General features: G+C 40.0%; 1 protein-coding gene across 1 annotated transcript in view; it reads left to right on the top strand.

The window, feature by feature from the left end:
* Positions 1-14496, top strand: part of LRP2 (LDL receptor related protein 2) — a 363947-nt gene extending 349451 nt beyond the window's left edge. The window contains exons 77-79 of the mRNA XM_069225286.1: positions 4494-4607; positions 6441-6512; positions 10648-14496. Coding sequence (XP_069081387.1) covers positions 4494-4607; positions 6441-6512; positions 10648-10812 — 351 coding nt within the window. The 3' untranslated portion in view covers positions 10813-14496. The remainder of the gene's footprint in view (positions 1-4493; positions 4608-6440; positions 6513-10647) is intronic.
* The last annotated feature ends 549 nt before the right edge of the window (positions 14497-15045 follow it).

The raw sequence follows: 15045 nt of genomic DNA, 5'->3' as shown, positions 1-15045 counted from the left end.
GAGATGGCAGGGTCCCAAGACTGTCCGGCCAGTCTCCCAGGGCCCCCGTAGTTATATTGTTCCACACTACCATCAATGTTCAATGGTGGCAAAGTCACATATAAATGTCAATCAACCATAATAGAAAGCAAACAGAACTGAAAATAGAGACGGTACTTTGTAAATTATCATGTTGTGTGGTCAAGATCTGAGTCTTGTCAGCATAACATCTAAATTTCCATCTAAAGATGCAAAGCCAAAGGGCGTGCACATGGATTGAAAAGTGTAGGTCTATTCAAGGAGCTCTAAGGATGGCCCTGAAAAACAAATTTGAACTCTCATTGAAGGGGGCTGTGCTGCAGAACTTGAACCCTGTTTGACAAGTATGCCTTAATGCATGCTAAAGCTGAGCTACACATTCTATAGGGTTTCAGTACCATGAGAATGAAATAACTCCTTTTGTTCCTCATTGAGAATTCTGATACTTTTCAAAAGGAAGACCATTGTTTATTGACAACCTTCTCCAGTAATAATGCAGGGAATTGTATTACCTGTGGAGCAAAAGTACTTTGGTTTTGGTTATTAATGTTTTCTGTGTGTGTGTGTGTGTGTGTGGAGAGGGGTCCGAACTTCAGACAGGAAGCAAAGCCATGGCATGTGCGCATGTGTGCGTCTGTGTGTGTGTGTGTGTGTGTGTGTGTAAGAGAGAGAGTAAGAGAATGTGGCCCATTAACAAGTTATTGTAGAGCAAGTGTACCAACATATGGACATTCACAAATGCATTAATAACCTAATCGTAAGATTCATAGCTATAGCAACAGTACAGCGTAGCTGAAATGAAACTAAACTGCTTACTTTCTCACAGAAAGCAGGTTATGAATGTTAGACAGAAGAAAGCAGCTCTCCCTATAGTCAGAAGGCCTGTTCAGTGCGACTTTATCTCAAAGTATGAATGGAACTCCTTTTCTCTTGCTTCTGGTTTTATACCTTTAGTTATAACCACTTTGCATGACTAAACAGCATGACTTATTAGTCAAGATCCTTAGACCTGATCGGAAAATCTCACCTCAGTGTCAGGTCTGTTTTGGGACAGTTTGGCACAAGCAGTGATTTCATCGGCTTTATAAACAGAATGGGTCTTTTTAAATGTATCAACACATTATTTTAGGCTCATAATAACTAATGGTATGTCCATTGCCCTTCACACTGGTGACAGTGGGCGTCTGGTTTCTGGGATTGATGGAGCCCGCTGAACAGTTGGAGACTCCAAGGACTTACAACAACTTTGCCAAACCGGAGATGCACTTGATTCAGACTATACCTATATTTCCTCTCAGGTTTAGGACATATTTCTTTGAAAAAAGACCCAGTGTAAGTCCATTGTGAATATTCTATTCCCAGGAACGTCGGCTACACCATTTAATTAGGGAGCAGCATAACCTGTGACTGAATCGGAAAGCTTCATCAGGGCGGAAGACAGCAGTTTAATTACCGACCTCCTCACTGCTACAACCAGAAACTTCTGGAAATGCCATAAATATAGAAGATACTTCAGACGGAGATAAAACAAAGGAGGGGGATATTTCACACATCCATAAAATGAAAATAAAAGTCGACACGCAAGGAGACAACTGTTTTGGGAGATCGTGCTATCTGAGCCCATGAATAAAGAAAATACACCGAAAACTTAAAGAAGTGGCAGGCCAAAACCATCCTGGAACAGCCACAGGCCAAAGGAGCAACAAACCTTCACGAAGATAATCAATCAGCGAGAGCAGCATGGGTTTCATCTAAGAATGAAGAGAATGTCAAACTACTGTACAGAATGCAAAGCATTTATCTGGTATGGAGCAGGGTGCTAGAATGTGAGAATTGCAAAGAAGTTGGATGGATGGCTGCAAACCGCAGGGAGTTTCGTGCTTAGTTTGGGTTTTGTTTTGCCTAAAATACGTTACATTACGTTATTTTTGTTTCTGTTGGTGTGATTAGTTCCCACTAATTTTTTGGGAAGATAAAACGGACAATATAAACACAAAAATAGCAAAAACATAAAACATATAAACAAATTCTTTCCACAAATGTCTATTCTTGGTAAAAATGAAACATTTCTTTAAGTCCATTTGTTGTATCTCTGTACATAAAAACGACAGTTATCATTGTTCAAGAACTTCTCATTTTTTTAAAAATCGGAAGTAATTTTAAAAACCGTGTGTACTCATTGAATGGTCATCGATGCTAGGAGCATACGTCTTCCAGATGCCAGAGCTTGTATTCAGAGTATTGTCTGTGGTGAGGCACTGCCTGCAACTCAGAGGTGGCCTGTCCTCACCACACTCAGTTTGGCTCAGAGGTGTTTTTTCTGTTTAGGGACTTGAGTTCAGGATCCGAAAAACTGCTAAATAAAGCAACCACCACTACACAGGTGCAGTGTCGAGTTTACCACATGGCCAGCCTCACTTGGCAAGGCATTTAGCCATATTCAGCATGGGATGGTTGCCTGGTAATTAGGCAACATTGTCTGACCAAAGGTTAGGGAGGACAACAGCACCAGTGCTGGCACTGAAGTAAACACTCACATGACTGATGCCTGCTGCACAAGGCCTTTGGCTTGTGTAGCAGAGGCTGACAGCTGGATAAATAAAGAACTTGCCCATACCCCCCCACAGGCAGCCACTGCTCAGCAAGGCTTTTGGCATTATGCATTGGAGTTGGTCACATGACCTTGTATTCACCCAAGCGCAACACCTTATGCCCTGTGCAGCTCTTTCCTACTGTACAATTACTTCTGCTATGCATACTGCTGGACAAACCAAATACAGGGTCTGTCCATAGTCCCTTGCCCAAGGATGGATAGTGAGATTCTATTCCTAATCAATTTCATGACCGAACTCCAAATTGTAAGGTATATGGCGACGTGCATCGGGGTTTTGTTACCTGAGGCCATGTCCTGAAACCAATCCCTGTGATGATCAAGCTCCAACAGACTGCCAGTCCTCACTGCACATCATAGCATTTTGCCATCCACAGCAGAGGATGGTTGCAGAAGAGCATAACCTGTGCTCAAGCCACCATGCCACTGCTCAAACAGGTCCGTGCAGCTGTATTCTGTGTATATGGAAAAAGTTGCAGTACCACGTACGCTCAGACAAGTCCTTGGTTCAAAAAACCTTGCCTGGGGTCCATGGGCATTGCAAGAAAGTTGTTTTTTATTTTAGTTTTTAGGGTACTGTGGGTTCTTTTGGAGCCCCACATGTGATCAATGGTTATAACATTTACAGCCTCCTTTACAGCCTCTTCAACAGGCATCACAGTTATAAGCAAACAAAAAATGCCTTTTCAGTAGAATCTGAGATTTGGGGGCTCCTTTACAAAGAAATGACACAGCATGGCGATGCAAGCCAGCTTGCTCCGCTGTGCTGCATCATTTTGAATGTGCAGGTATGCATCACATTTACAGAAATACAACGCATTCCTGTACTTTCCTCTGCCCTGGCGCAAAAATTGCTGCCTAGCACCAACACAGGCACCCTTGCGCCATGGTGCAAGGGTGTCTGCATTGCAGGGATGATTGTTTATGTGCGGGAAGGCACATCTCCCTGCACATAAACATAGAAAGTGGAAAAAGCAGGGAAAAATAATGTTATTTCTCCCTGTTGCACCACTTTAACACCACCCCTGAGGTGGCATAGCGATCTGTAACATTCCCAGCCTTGTAAATCTGGGAATGCACCAGATTCCATTGGTGTTGCATGGGAACACCGACAGCAACACTCATGGAATGCTCCTTTCAAGCAGAGTTATGCGTGAAAGGGGGGCATATTTACAAGGCCATTAAAAGTCATGCAAGGAGGCTTTGCATGACATTGTAAATATGGGTTGGCACACTGCACCACCAGAGCATAAAAAAAAAAAATCACACTACAGTGAGGCAGTATGCAGCTCGGGACTTGTGAACAAGGCGCTTTGCATGTAAAAGATAATGATGAATTTGTAGACATGAAATAATTTCTATCATTAACGACTTGAAATTAACAGAGATGAGTGTGAGATCACTGCTTCTCAATCCATTTGGAAAAGCAGAACAAAAACTATCTGCTTGTTTTATATATTTAATTAAATCACACTGACAAGCACTACAATACACACTGTACATATTATTTCCTGGTGGCGAGGATTTGTTTTTGTTCTGCAGCATTCTTCTCCTTGAGAAATGCAGCATTTGAAATCAGAAATGTCTGTGCAGTACTACTGCTGACATAGAGTGGCTGCATATCATAAGCATGCAATTTAAAAATCAGTAAAATAAAATAAAAAATAAATAGACTATACAACACAGCAGTACTAAATAGAAAACGAAAATGCAAATTCTGACAAAAAAATTACTGATGTATTAGCATGAATAAATTATCACATTATTTTCAATGCATTACAGTCAAGGTGCATGTTTCTGTCTGGAGCCAATGATGACTCTGCTTTGCTATTTGTGAGCTAATGTTTCTGCTTTTCTTTTCCAGGCAGCAATCACAAATACTGGAGACGCAGCAGGAGGAAGTTTTGAGAATCCTTTTTATGCCACTCTAGAATCCTTTGCTCCACCAAAACCTACCCCGAGTGAAGATACTACACAGGTAGCAACATGCCTTATCCTTTTACCTACCTATTGTATGTGTAGAAATGGCCTTTGGAACTAATATAACCACAGCGACATCGATCTCTTTGGGGAGTGTCACTGGTCTGTGAAACCACATTAGTTATGAGGCAGAGTGGAGCTTGGAGGCCCACATATCTACCTGTAGTTGCTGCATAGGCACTTGCAGTTCCTGGTGCGCGTGCACACACACACACACACACACACTGACAGAAGAAGACAACTATGCCATTTAGTCTGCCCATCTCTGTTCATACTCTGGGCACTTTGAAGCTACTTAGGGGCATATAACGTGATACGTACCTGATGCACATCTTACATGTGATTTAGGAAGCCACGCAAGCCCACTTTGTGTGTCCCTGAGTGGCTCCATAAATCTGGAGTAAGGCAACGCAGCGCAAATTGCTGCATTGTCTTACTCTGTCCTAGTAAGTTGTTGCATGGGGGTTCCCATGTAACTTCCATTGTTTTTGATGAATTCCCGGATTTACCTGGAAAGGTAGACCTGGGAATGCACCAAAAAGATATGCTTTCTCAGGTGAGGCGTAACGAGGAGAAATATCTTTAGTTCGCCTCGTTAATTCCTCTATGTGTGCTGCATTCTGTTGCCCACATAGAAAGAGGAATATACCTCTGAGAATTGTTTATGTGCAGGAAGATGTCCCTGCATGCAGTGCAGGAATCCTTTCACCATGGTACAAGGGTACCTGTGTTGGCTCTAGTCTGCCAAGAAGACACCAGCGCAGGGGAATAGGCAGGAATGCAGTGTATTGCCTTGAATACATTGTATTCCTGCTCTTTCCCTGTGTCACAGTGCAGCACAGCAAGGTGACTTGCCCTGCTGCATCACCTTCTCATAAAAAGGCCCTGTTGTTCTCATCTTTGAACATAGATGTACTGCTCATATCTGTGCGAAAAATAAACCATTGGGATATCGAGTACAAAATATTGTGGTGTCAAAATATAATGTCTAAAGATTGATAACCAAGATATTGTGAAGGTAAGTATAGATTTTCTGTTGTTAACTCACTCCATGTGCATGTACCTTGATGATTTATCTGTCGTCTAAGTACATAAACATGGAGTTAAGAATAGTAAGCTTATACTTATTTATATGCACTTATGTTCACAATATTTTGGCTCTAGATATTTAGGCCACAATATTTTGGCCCCTCAATATTTTAGTCCTTGTTATTCTGACATACAACTATCTAACATGACCCTTTGGATTCATTTTTCTCTTCTTGTCTCCACCACTTTTTTCATAGGTAGTATCTCAATTTCATATCCATCTTTTCCATAAAATCATATATTAAACATTTGAGCCTGATATCTAACCAGCCCAAGTTCTAGAAATGCTAATCCCAGAAAAATGGCTAGCCTTCTTCACATTAGTAAGTTTACTGCTCTGAATATTCCCTCTCTCCCTGAGAGGCAGAAAAAAGTATGGCCGACCTCGGTCTTGCCTGCTTGGCCATTGACACTGAGAGGCAGGAGTGACCACGTCACTAGAATGGCATCCTTATCCAGGCTTGAGTGTTGACAGTATTACTCACAGCAGTAAATATTATCTGGAAAAATATTATAATTTGAAAACAAATCACAGCCTACACTTAAAAATGTTTATTGGGTGCAAATGTGGTATCTTTTTAAAAAGCAAGTTTGCTGCAAAAAAGTATCACTTGCATATTTACTAAATAATCTGTTGTGATCTTTTGCTTTTTACAGAGTTTGATTTCTGTGTAGTAACCTTTTATTTGAGAAGCCAGGCCGATTTCCAAATCTTGTGCTAAGGTGCTTTTTTATCTCACAGGAGTCAAAGTGGAGTTTCTTTAAAAGAAAATTGAAACAAAGCACTAACTTTGAAAACCCAACCTACGGAGAGGTAATGTTTAATTCTTTCCATTTTCCTTGAAGCTTTGCATTTTCAGTAATTGTCTGTGATCATTGTATAACAATAATAATAATAATAATGCTATTAATAATAATAATATTATAATGGCGATAATAACCGCAATAACAACTACTACTACTACTATCAATAATAATAATAATAATGTAGGTAATTATAGTGACTGTGCAGTCACTGCTTCGAAGAATGCACCAATCGTTCTGCCACCCGCTTGAGGCTAATTATTTTAAAATGTTTAAAGGACATTATTAACCATTATAGACAACTGATGAAAAGAGCCTCAGATGCACAGACTTAAAGTTTGAGAAAGGGTTGTCCTTGAGATTCCTACATTGAATTTAGTAGCTCATCTAGACATGGGGCATGTGAAATATAGTTGCAGTATGAGTCTACCTCTAGTTGTTTTCTCAGAATGAAGGCCCCTTATCCTCCGTGTTGAGGGATGTAATTAAAAGACGCTTCTGAAAACCGCTTATTTTGACCATAACGGTTGATTTTGCACTTGAGACTATTCCATAATTTCCCATTTCTGTTGAAACTCTTGGAGGTACCGAAGTTGCTTTGGATATATTTGACTAGCCCATACGAAAGCTGAGCATAATATTTATAACTGGATTGAATATGACACTACCTAATGGCACATGATGGGCTTTTGTGGGAGAAAGTGACACCTGAACAACAGGCTCTTCAATTCTCCTTTGAATACTACTTAGGATGAGGGTATCTTGAGCACTGATAGAGTGTTACTGCATTCTTCAATCTTACTTTGCAGACTCAAATTCTGGGTAGGTTTGTAGCTATAATTACTGCAGCATATGCAGTTGCACCAGGTCAAAGGGGTAGTAAGGGGCCCATGAAACCTCAGTCCTGTTGTCTTTTATTAACCAACCTGGCAACAGGTGAGACAATCTTCCTTGCTTTCATGCCACTGAAGCAGAGTGAGTGGCAGCAGTGGGTTTACAATAGGTTGTTGGGGAGTGTATGGTGTTGCTGTAGTCAGGCTGTTCTTCACAACAGCACCAACCTTTGTGTTTTTGGTATTATTTCTCTCTTCCTCTCTACACTGTGGCCGACCAAACCTCTCTATGCAGCAAGCTTAAGCCACACACCTTGGCCTTTGGTCAGGTCGAATTTTGCATGTTTTTGTCAATTAAGTCTTTTTTTTGGATTCATAGATCCTTATGTCATTATGTGGTACCATGAATCCATTATAAGCCTCAAGTCTAGGTACTGCAAACTCAGGGAAAGGTTCTCTGATCCATGCGGCTCGTATAGGGTGTTCAAAGTTCCGAATCCCTGTCAACAAATATTTATTAGGTGGTGCATGGGTACATAAAGCTAGCCATGGATTGGCCTTTCTCTGGCAAATTTGCAACACTTTTCCAGGACTCAGGTATCCTCAATATCTAAAATGACTGCTCACGCTTGTGCTACTTATCTTGATACCAGGGATACCTACTGTCATTTTAGGTGTCAGGGAAACCGTGAAACATGCACAGGACCCGCAAAACCTGCAACTTTATTTTTTTTAATTTAAACAAATGGGATGCTTAGAGTGTCCCCTGCTGTGGCTTGGAAGTTAGAGTGAACACCACTCTGGCCCTTTTTCGCCTTTTAACCTTTTTCCAGGGCATAGAACCCTGTCCTCCATTCTGAAATGGCAGCCACAACAGATTTTTTTTCTCTTGTGCCTAGCCAATCACATCACTCAGATCTGCGATTCCAATCTCATAGAACCACGGATCCAGAATGGCCGATAGGAGAAAATACTTCCTTGTTTAACTGTATTCCTCTAATTTGTTAAATATTTGAATTTGCAGATCTGAAATGGCCAAGATATACTCAAATATTAAGTCTTTAGAGCACACTTGGTTACTTTTTAATACATTTTTATCTTAAAATCGATGAATGAATGTACACCAAACTAAAGTATGCTTTCTGAGTAAACTTCTATTTTCATGCCACATTTGACGCAATTCTGTTCAATGCTTTTGGCTATAGGTATGCACAGAATTTCCTATAGGAGCCAAAATGGGAAAACATATTTTCACCCTACCTTAACTTTTTTTCCTCTTCACAGATTGGCATGTAAATTTTGCATGCCAAACCTTAGCTGACTGTTAGAAATTGGGTCTCTAGTTGGCAGAGGTAAACACGCTGTCCTAGTAGTGACCACAATCAGGGTGAGTCAGATACACACCCTAAATTAACCTGTTCTCACCCTGTGGTAGCTTGGCACAGAGCAGGCAGGCAGGCTTAACTTAAGAGGCAATGTGTAAAGTATTTGTGCAACACTTAATTACAGTAACAAAGTGAAAGACACCACAAAAAGATTTAACATCAGTTTAGGTAATAAAGAATATTTATCTGAGTGAAACAAGATCAAAGCAACAAAATGGATGCTGCACTATATCTTTAACAGATGCTCGCTCTCCTTCCTGTTCCTTATAGGACAGCAGTAGTGAAAAGAGGTCCCCCGACCCAAAACATGCTTGTTTTTTTCCGTCAATATTCTCTTAGTAATTGCACAAAAACACCTATAAATGGCAGCATTTTATTGACTTTCACCATTGTTATACTTAAATATTTCAGATCGACATGTCCCAGCATTTTTATTTTTGGAAGGCACAGGGAGATAACACTTTAAATAAGTACTTCTCAATACAGTGCTATAATGTGCCTAGTAGTGTCATGTCTGACCTTGTTGCATAATGGAGGAATACAGGTTATCTATGCTGTCCTTGCTTTGGGGTCTTAAAATAGAGTAAAGCGCTATCCACATCTTCAGTGCCCACCTCCTAACAGCACACTTCCATGTAATCAAGGGAATGCCTTTCCCATGCACTCACGAGGGGCACTCAGGGAAACAAAAGGGAGGAAGGGAATAATGGCAGTTGCATGCTGGGAGGGTAACTTAGTGGGGGAAAAAGAGACCATCCCCTAAAAAAATGTTTTGGAGAGAGGATGTGGCATAACCTTCACAGCTGCCGACTTTGGAACCCGGACAACAGGTTTTGAGTCTTAGCATCATCTCTCGCCATGCCTTCCAGAAATAAAATGCTGAGACTTTGCCGATCTGAAAAATGTAAGTAAAACAATGGTGAAAGCCAACAAAATGCTGCCATTTATAGATGCCTGTGAGCAATTTCAAAGAGGATCTTTATGGCAAAAAACAAGCGTGTTTGTCACCACTCCTTAAGGCACGTCACATAGCTGGGCCGGGGGAAGCTTTTTTCACTGCTGCTGTCCTGTAAATAATGGGGAGAAAATAGAATGACTGTAAAAGATAAAGTGTAGCATCCATGAAGCGGACGCCGCACTGAGCCAGGAAAACCAGTGTGCTCTGCAACAAAAAGAGTGCGCGAACACAAAAGAAACTATTAGCCGCACAAGTAAACAAAACACAAACACTTAATACGAGGAGAGGCACGCCAACCAAAAAAAGAATGCTCACAAAGTATCCTAAATAACTTCAAGCGTAAGAACTCATGTAACGGGGGCAGTCCTCATGGGAGGATACAAAAGTCCAAAAGGAGGGACGTATTCACCAAACAAAAGCGAGCATTTACAAAGGACAGTAAGAGGAACCAATGAAAAAGATGGGCAGTGTTTTAAGCCCATATTGTGGATACAACATGTCTCAAAGAGACATCACGCATGCATTGCCTAGACGAGAGCTAAACATGTATGAAAAGGGAATTTTGCATATCTGAATGGTCTTTATGACTATTTAAAGGAATAGGTGATGAACCATGTTACATGAATCACAAAATATAGAGCTCAACTAAAATATCCTTTTTGAGTTTGCTTTGTTTATCAGGAATATTAACGTGGACACCTACTCAATATAGAGGAAACTTACCAAAACCTATTCCACTGAAGGTGCAAAGTTGCCTCTCAACATGTCATTACAAGAATGACTTTCTCCAGAAAGTACATGTAATGGCATGGCTCACTCATAGGACAAGTTTAAAGAGCAGTTTTGTCACACATGGTTAGTGATTTATGCACATGCTTTTTTTATTACTTGCCTGCTGACAAAAATGAAGGCTTTACTACAACCTATGTTATTGTCTTTTTAATTCTGTTGCCTTTATACATTTTACAGATGGACAAAGAACAGAAAGGTAGCAGAGAAGATGGCCCTGACCAATCAACATCCTCGCCACAAGCACAACCCTCACTAAAAATAGACCAACAACACGCTTACATTCCAACAGAAGACACATTTAAAGACACTGCCACCCTTGTAAAGGAGGACTCTGATGTATAACCATAGAATCCATTAGGGAAGAAGTAAAAACAACATTTGCACATATTTTTGTAAAAAACAGATGAAATAAGAGGTTAACATTCCATGCTTTAAAATTCCTCTGGCCCCATAGCGGAAGAGGTCTCTTGAAGCTATGCCTTGTTTTTTTAACAACTTACCCTATGCCAATCCTTGTGTTTATGATCAATGATCACGGTGTAATATATGTATATCTTTGCACTGAAGCTGTCTGAAAATAATGTTATAAATATATTGTACATTTGTAAATTTGTTAAAAATAATTATCTTGTTCTTGTTGCTGCTAACGAAAATGTTTGCAGGATTTGTGGTTTCCTTGGGAGGGGGTGAAAAGAATGATCAAACTCAAAAAATGTGTGTGCTGCACGTAATGTGGTAACTCAGTTACAGAGACTTTGGAAGTCAAATCAGCACACACACAAAGAGGCTGCTATGCCAATGGTAGGTCCTAGACGCCCCGGATCGCCTCCTCAACATACTGATATGCTCATTTTTGGAATGTTTAGGTGGGATGCAGCACTAAGGCATTAGTTACAAGAGGCACCACTGTATTCAGAGGTACAGAATAAGCTTGTGCATTGACCCTCTCAGTAATCTTTATGATTAAAACTGCTGATCTCGTATCAACTGTGTTTATTGCTTGATTGAGTTATGTAAATGCTTGCCTCAGACATCTACTCCAATGGCATTGTTCGCTCTGCACAATCACTCTTCAGGGTTTATTGGTGACAGTGCTATTAATAAAAGTGTCTTCTAGTGTTTTCAACCAAGTACATACATTTCAGGCCCTAGAGATTCTGGGTCTTTATTAACCTTTGCTACTGTGCCTACAACATATGCTTGTGAATACACCTTCACATTAAAATGAATGTATTTTGTCTATGTGCTCTTGCCTCTCCTTTTCTTCTTCTCCTCACAGGCACATACATAGATGATAATATATCAGTAAAAGGCATTTCCGTATAATACATAGGATTCTGCAATACCTGTATAAATGCCCATCTCTACTTTCTTTGGTATTGTAGTCAACGTCTGCATCATATTGCCTGCTGTGAGCAGCCGGGGTGAATGGCAGATCAGGTCACAGAACAACTGTTCAAAGCAATGAATGTTGTTTTTCTTCTTCTGCTCTATTTTTGTAGCCTACTTGACAAGCAGAAAGAACATGTTTGTTTTTTGTACTCCTTGTATAATTATAGTAAAGTTAGAATCTTTTTTGCATGTTTCTACACATTCCGAGCTACTTTTAAAGAAAGAAAAAAAGCTGATTTGTATTCAACTGTTTCTGATATATTTTTACAACATCTGTCTAACAGGTTTTTGATGTGGTTAATTTTGCAAAAGAGGTTCTATTTTTATTTTTCATTGTTGCAAACATGCTCTCTCTTTCATATGAAAAAGCTACCCACCAATGTTTTAAGTAGTTTATGCGAAAGGTGATGGTGTGACCATCTATTATATGGGATGAAGGACCCCTGCTGTACATGATAAATATATTGCAAGTCACCTATCAGTTCCATAACCTTATAAAGGAACTCGCCCTTTGACCTCGTTCCTCTATATGGTTCTGCAACTAGTTGGCGACTTGCAATATCTTTAGAATGTATGGCGGGGACTACTTTATTCCGTACATAAAGCTATTTTTATAGCCAGATGATGATTACCTAAGGAAGTGCACACTTTTGCATTAGCTAATGCTTGCACAACAGGCATGTTGATAGTTTGAATGGGAGATCCTACAAATAGAAGCTATCTCATTACACATATGTATTTCCAAAGTATATTCTTACACACATGTATACCTCAAAAATTCGTATGTGGATATTTCCTAAAATATGCACAGTACAGCTTAATTTTTTGCTTTTGTAAGGCTGCATAAGAAACAAAATAAGGTCGTTAAGAAATCACTCGGTAAAAGTGAAAAAGAGCTCAGAGACTGTCGAACAGTTCAATTTTGCCTGAAGTGCGCTGCTTTCAACATTAATGATCAGCCCATTTAGTAAAACCTCAAAACGTAGCTATCTTAATTAACTTCTATGCCGAGGTCAGATGAAGTTCGAACCAGTGAAAAATGAGTTCGCTGTTTTCTATTTTTACTCATAAAGTTTTACTATTTTTGCAGCCATGTCCACAGTCCCAGTGCATTCCTTTTAGTTCCTAAACGTGTAAGTTTCTCATTCACCAGTACTTGAAACTCTATGAAGTTCACTGTTTTTTGCTTGTGGCTCTGGTGTGCTTAGTGCAATCGAAACAGTAGTTTCTAAGGGCCAGATGTACCAAAGGATTTTGCCCATTCTGTGTCTATGGGAAAAAGCTTTCGTACATATGGCCCTAAGATACTTCTACCTTTGGCATCTTCCTCTGTTCCACAGCAGCCAGCCACTACCGTGCATACCTTTTATTTTACAACCCTGAACACACAATTTATCCACACGACGGTGTACTTAACTTTGGTCTATTATACACGGACATACAGTACATCAAATGGAGCCAAATAGGCTGACATTAGTTTTATGGTGTGTTCTATTTTTCCCAGTCGTTTCCCCTATTTCCAATTTACATTCCTAGAATGCCATCCTCAGTTGAGCTCATGAAAGAGTCTGCATGATGTAATGATGTAATTCAGTGACTTACTACAATGCAAAACAGGCACTTTCACTTACACAACACATTCGTTTTTTGAGATACAGTACCTTCTACTTAAATTCCTACTCAAGTTCTTCTGCGTGAACTTCGGAAACTACATCCACACATTGCGGAACACCCATAGAATGTATTTCCCGTATTATCGGCACCATCTATCATTCATGTTGCTCTTTACGTGTGACAATCGCCTTAACACAATGCGCCTCTCACAGTATGGCGGTCGGCCCCAGCATATCTAGAGATGCTCCTGTCTTCAGTGGGTTAATGGACGGGGGGGGGGGTTGTCAAATATAATTAGTTTCTCCCTGTGTGTACGTGGCCTTTGTGAGTTTCACTATTTGGCCGTCAAGAAAGGCTTAGACCAGTGGACTCGGCTGGACCTTTGCCACTGTCAGCCCAGCCCTTTTCCCGAGCAAGCTCTGTTTGGGCGGAATCTCTAAATGACCCCTAATGTGTTATTTTATGCTACTGCTAATCAATTTTGGAATCATCTTTAATGTCCGTGGCCGTGCCTAAATGCTCAACACCTGCACGAACAGAACTTCAAAATAAACTGGTTGCTTTAAAATCAATCTATAACGACAGCATTCATCATGAGTTTCTTATTATGTAAGGTCTAAGCACATTTTTACGGAAAGGGAAACAATATCTTCAAAAACAGCATTGCTCGTGATGTTCTTTTGAAATGCTTTCCTGTTCATGTTTTCCATTGATTGGCAATGTTCGATGTCGAATTATTGAATACGTATTTTATAGAAAAATCAGAGTATAATGAACAGGATGGCGAGGGGACCTTTTCATGTGACAGCCAGACAGCTGCTTCTAAACTTGCGGATGCTGTTGTGAGGATCGACGGATGAGGTTTCTGCTGCTTATTGTTTCGTACTTCAGACCACAGAGAACTATGGCAAACACAATTGCAATGATGATTGTAACTATATCGATATGTAATCTTCTCAGAAATGACAACTGGAAAATTATGCTGCTGAATCTATTGAATAAATGTGTTATTTTATCATATATTTATGAAACCATTTGTGGACAATAATTCACTGACAATTTGCAAAGAAAGGCAACAACATTATCCACTTTCATACATAGTATGAAAAAAAGCATTCGTCAAGGCAATAGGTCTTGCTTTTGTACAGGGCATCCACGCATGCAAGCTTTGGCAGTGAGAGCTGGAACTAATAATAGAAGCGTGACTAAAGCATATGCTAATGTAGTATTACAGTGGTTACCAATCCATCCATTTTTATGACTCTCTTGCAGTGCAGCTCTCTGGACGAACTACTGTGCCCAATGTTTTCAAATGCATACAGGCTCTTCTCAAAGGACTGTTTCTCGCTTTCCTATTCTATTGGCTGTTTGGTGTATCCTTCCGGCTCCTATGACGGGTGCTTACTTTGAAATGTGCAAGGATCTATTTTACATATAATATGATGAATCAAAAATGTAATTCGTTATCTCATTGAGACATTGTATACTGAAATCAGTTTCTTGTTTTGTATTTTTCCTGAAGTAGTTTTTTTAAATGCTTTTGTCAGTGCTCACAATGCAAGGCTTTGC

The sequence above is a fragment of the Pleurodeles waltl genome, chromosome 3_1 (assembly GCF_031143425.1).
Source record: "Pleurodeles waltl isolate 20211129_DDA chromosome 3_1, aPleWal1.hap1.20221129, whole genome shotgun sequence".
NCBI lineage: Eukaryota > Metazoa > Chordata > Amphibia > Caudata > Salamandridae > Pleurodeles > Pleurodeles waltl.
Note: the sequence above shows the minus strand (reverse complement) of the source record. Positions and strands in the feature narration are given on the sequence as shown.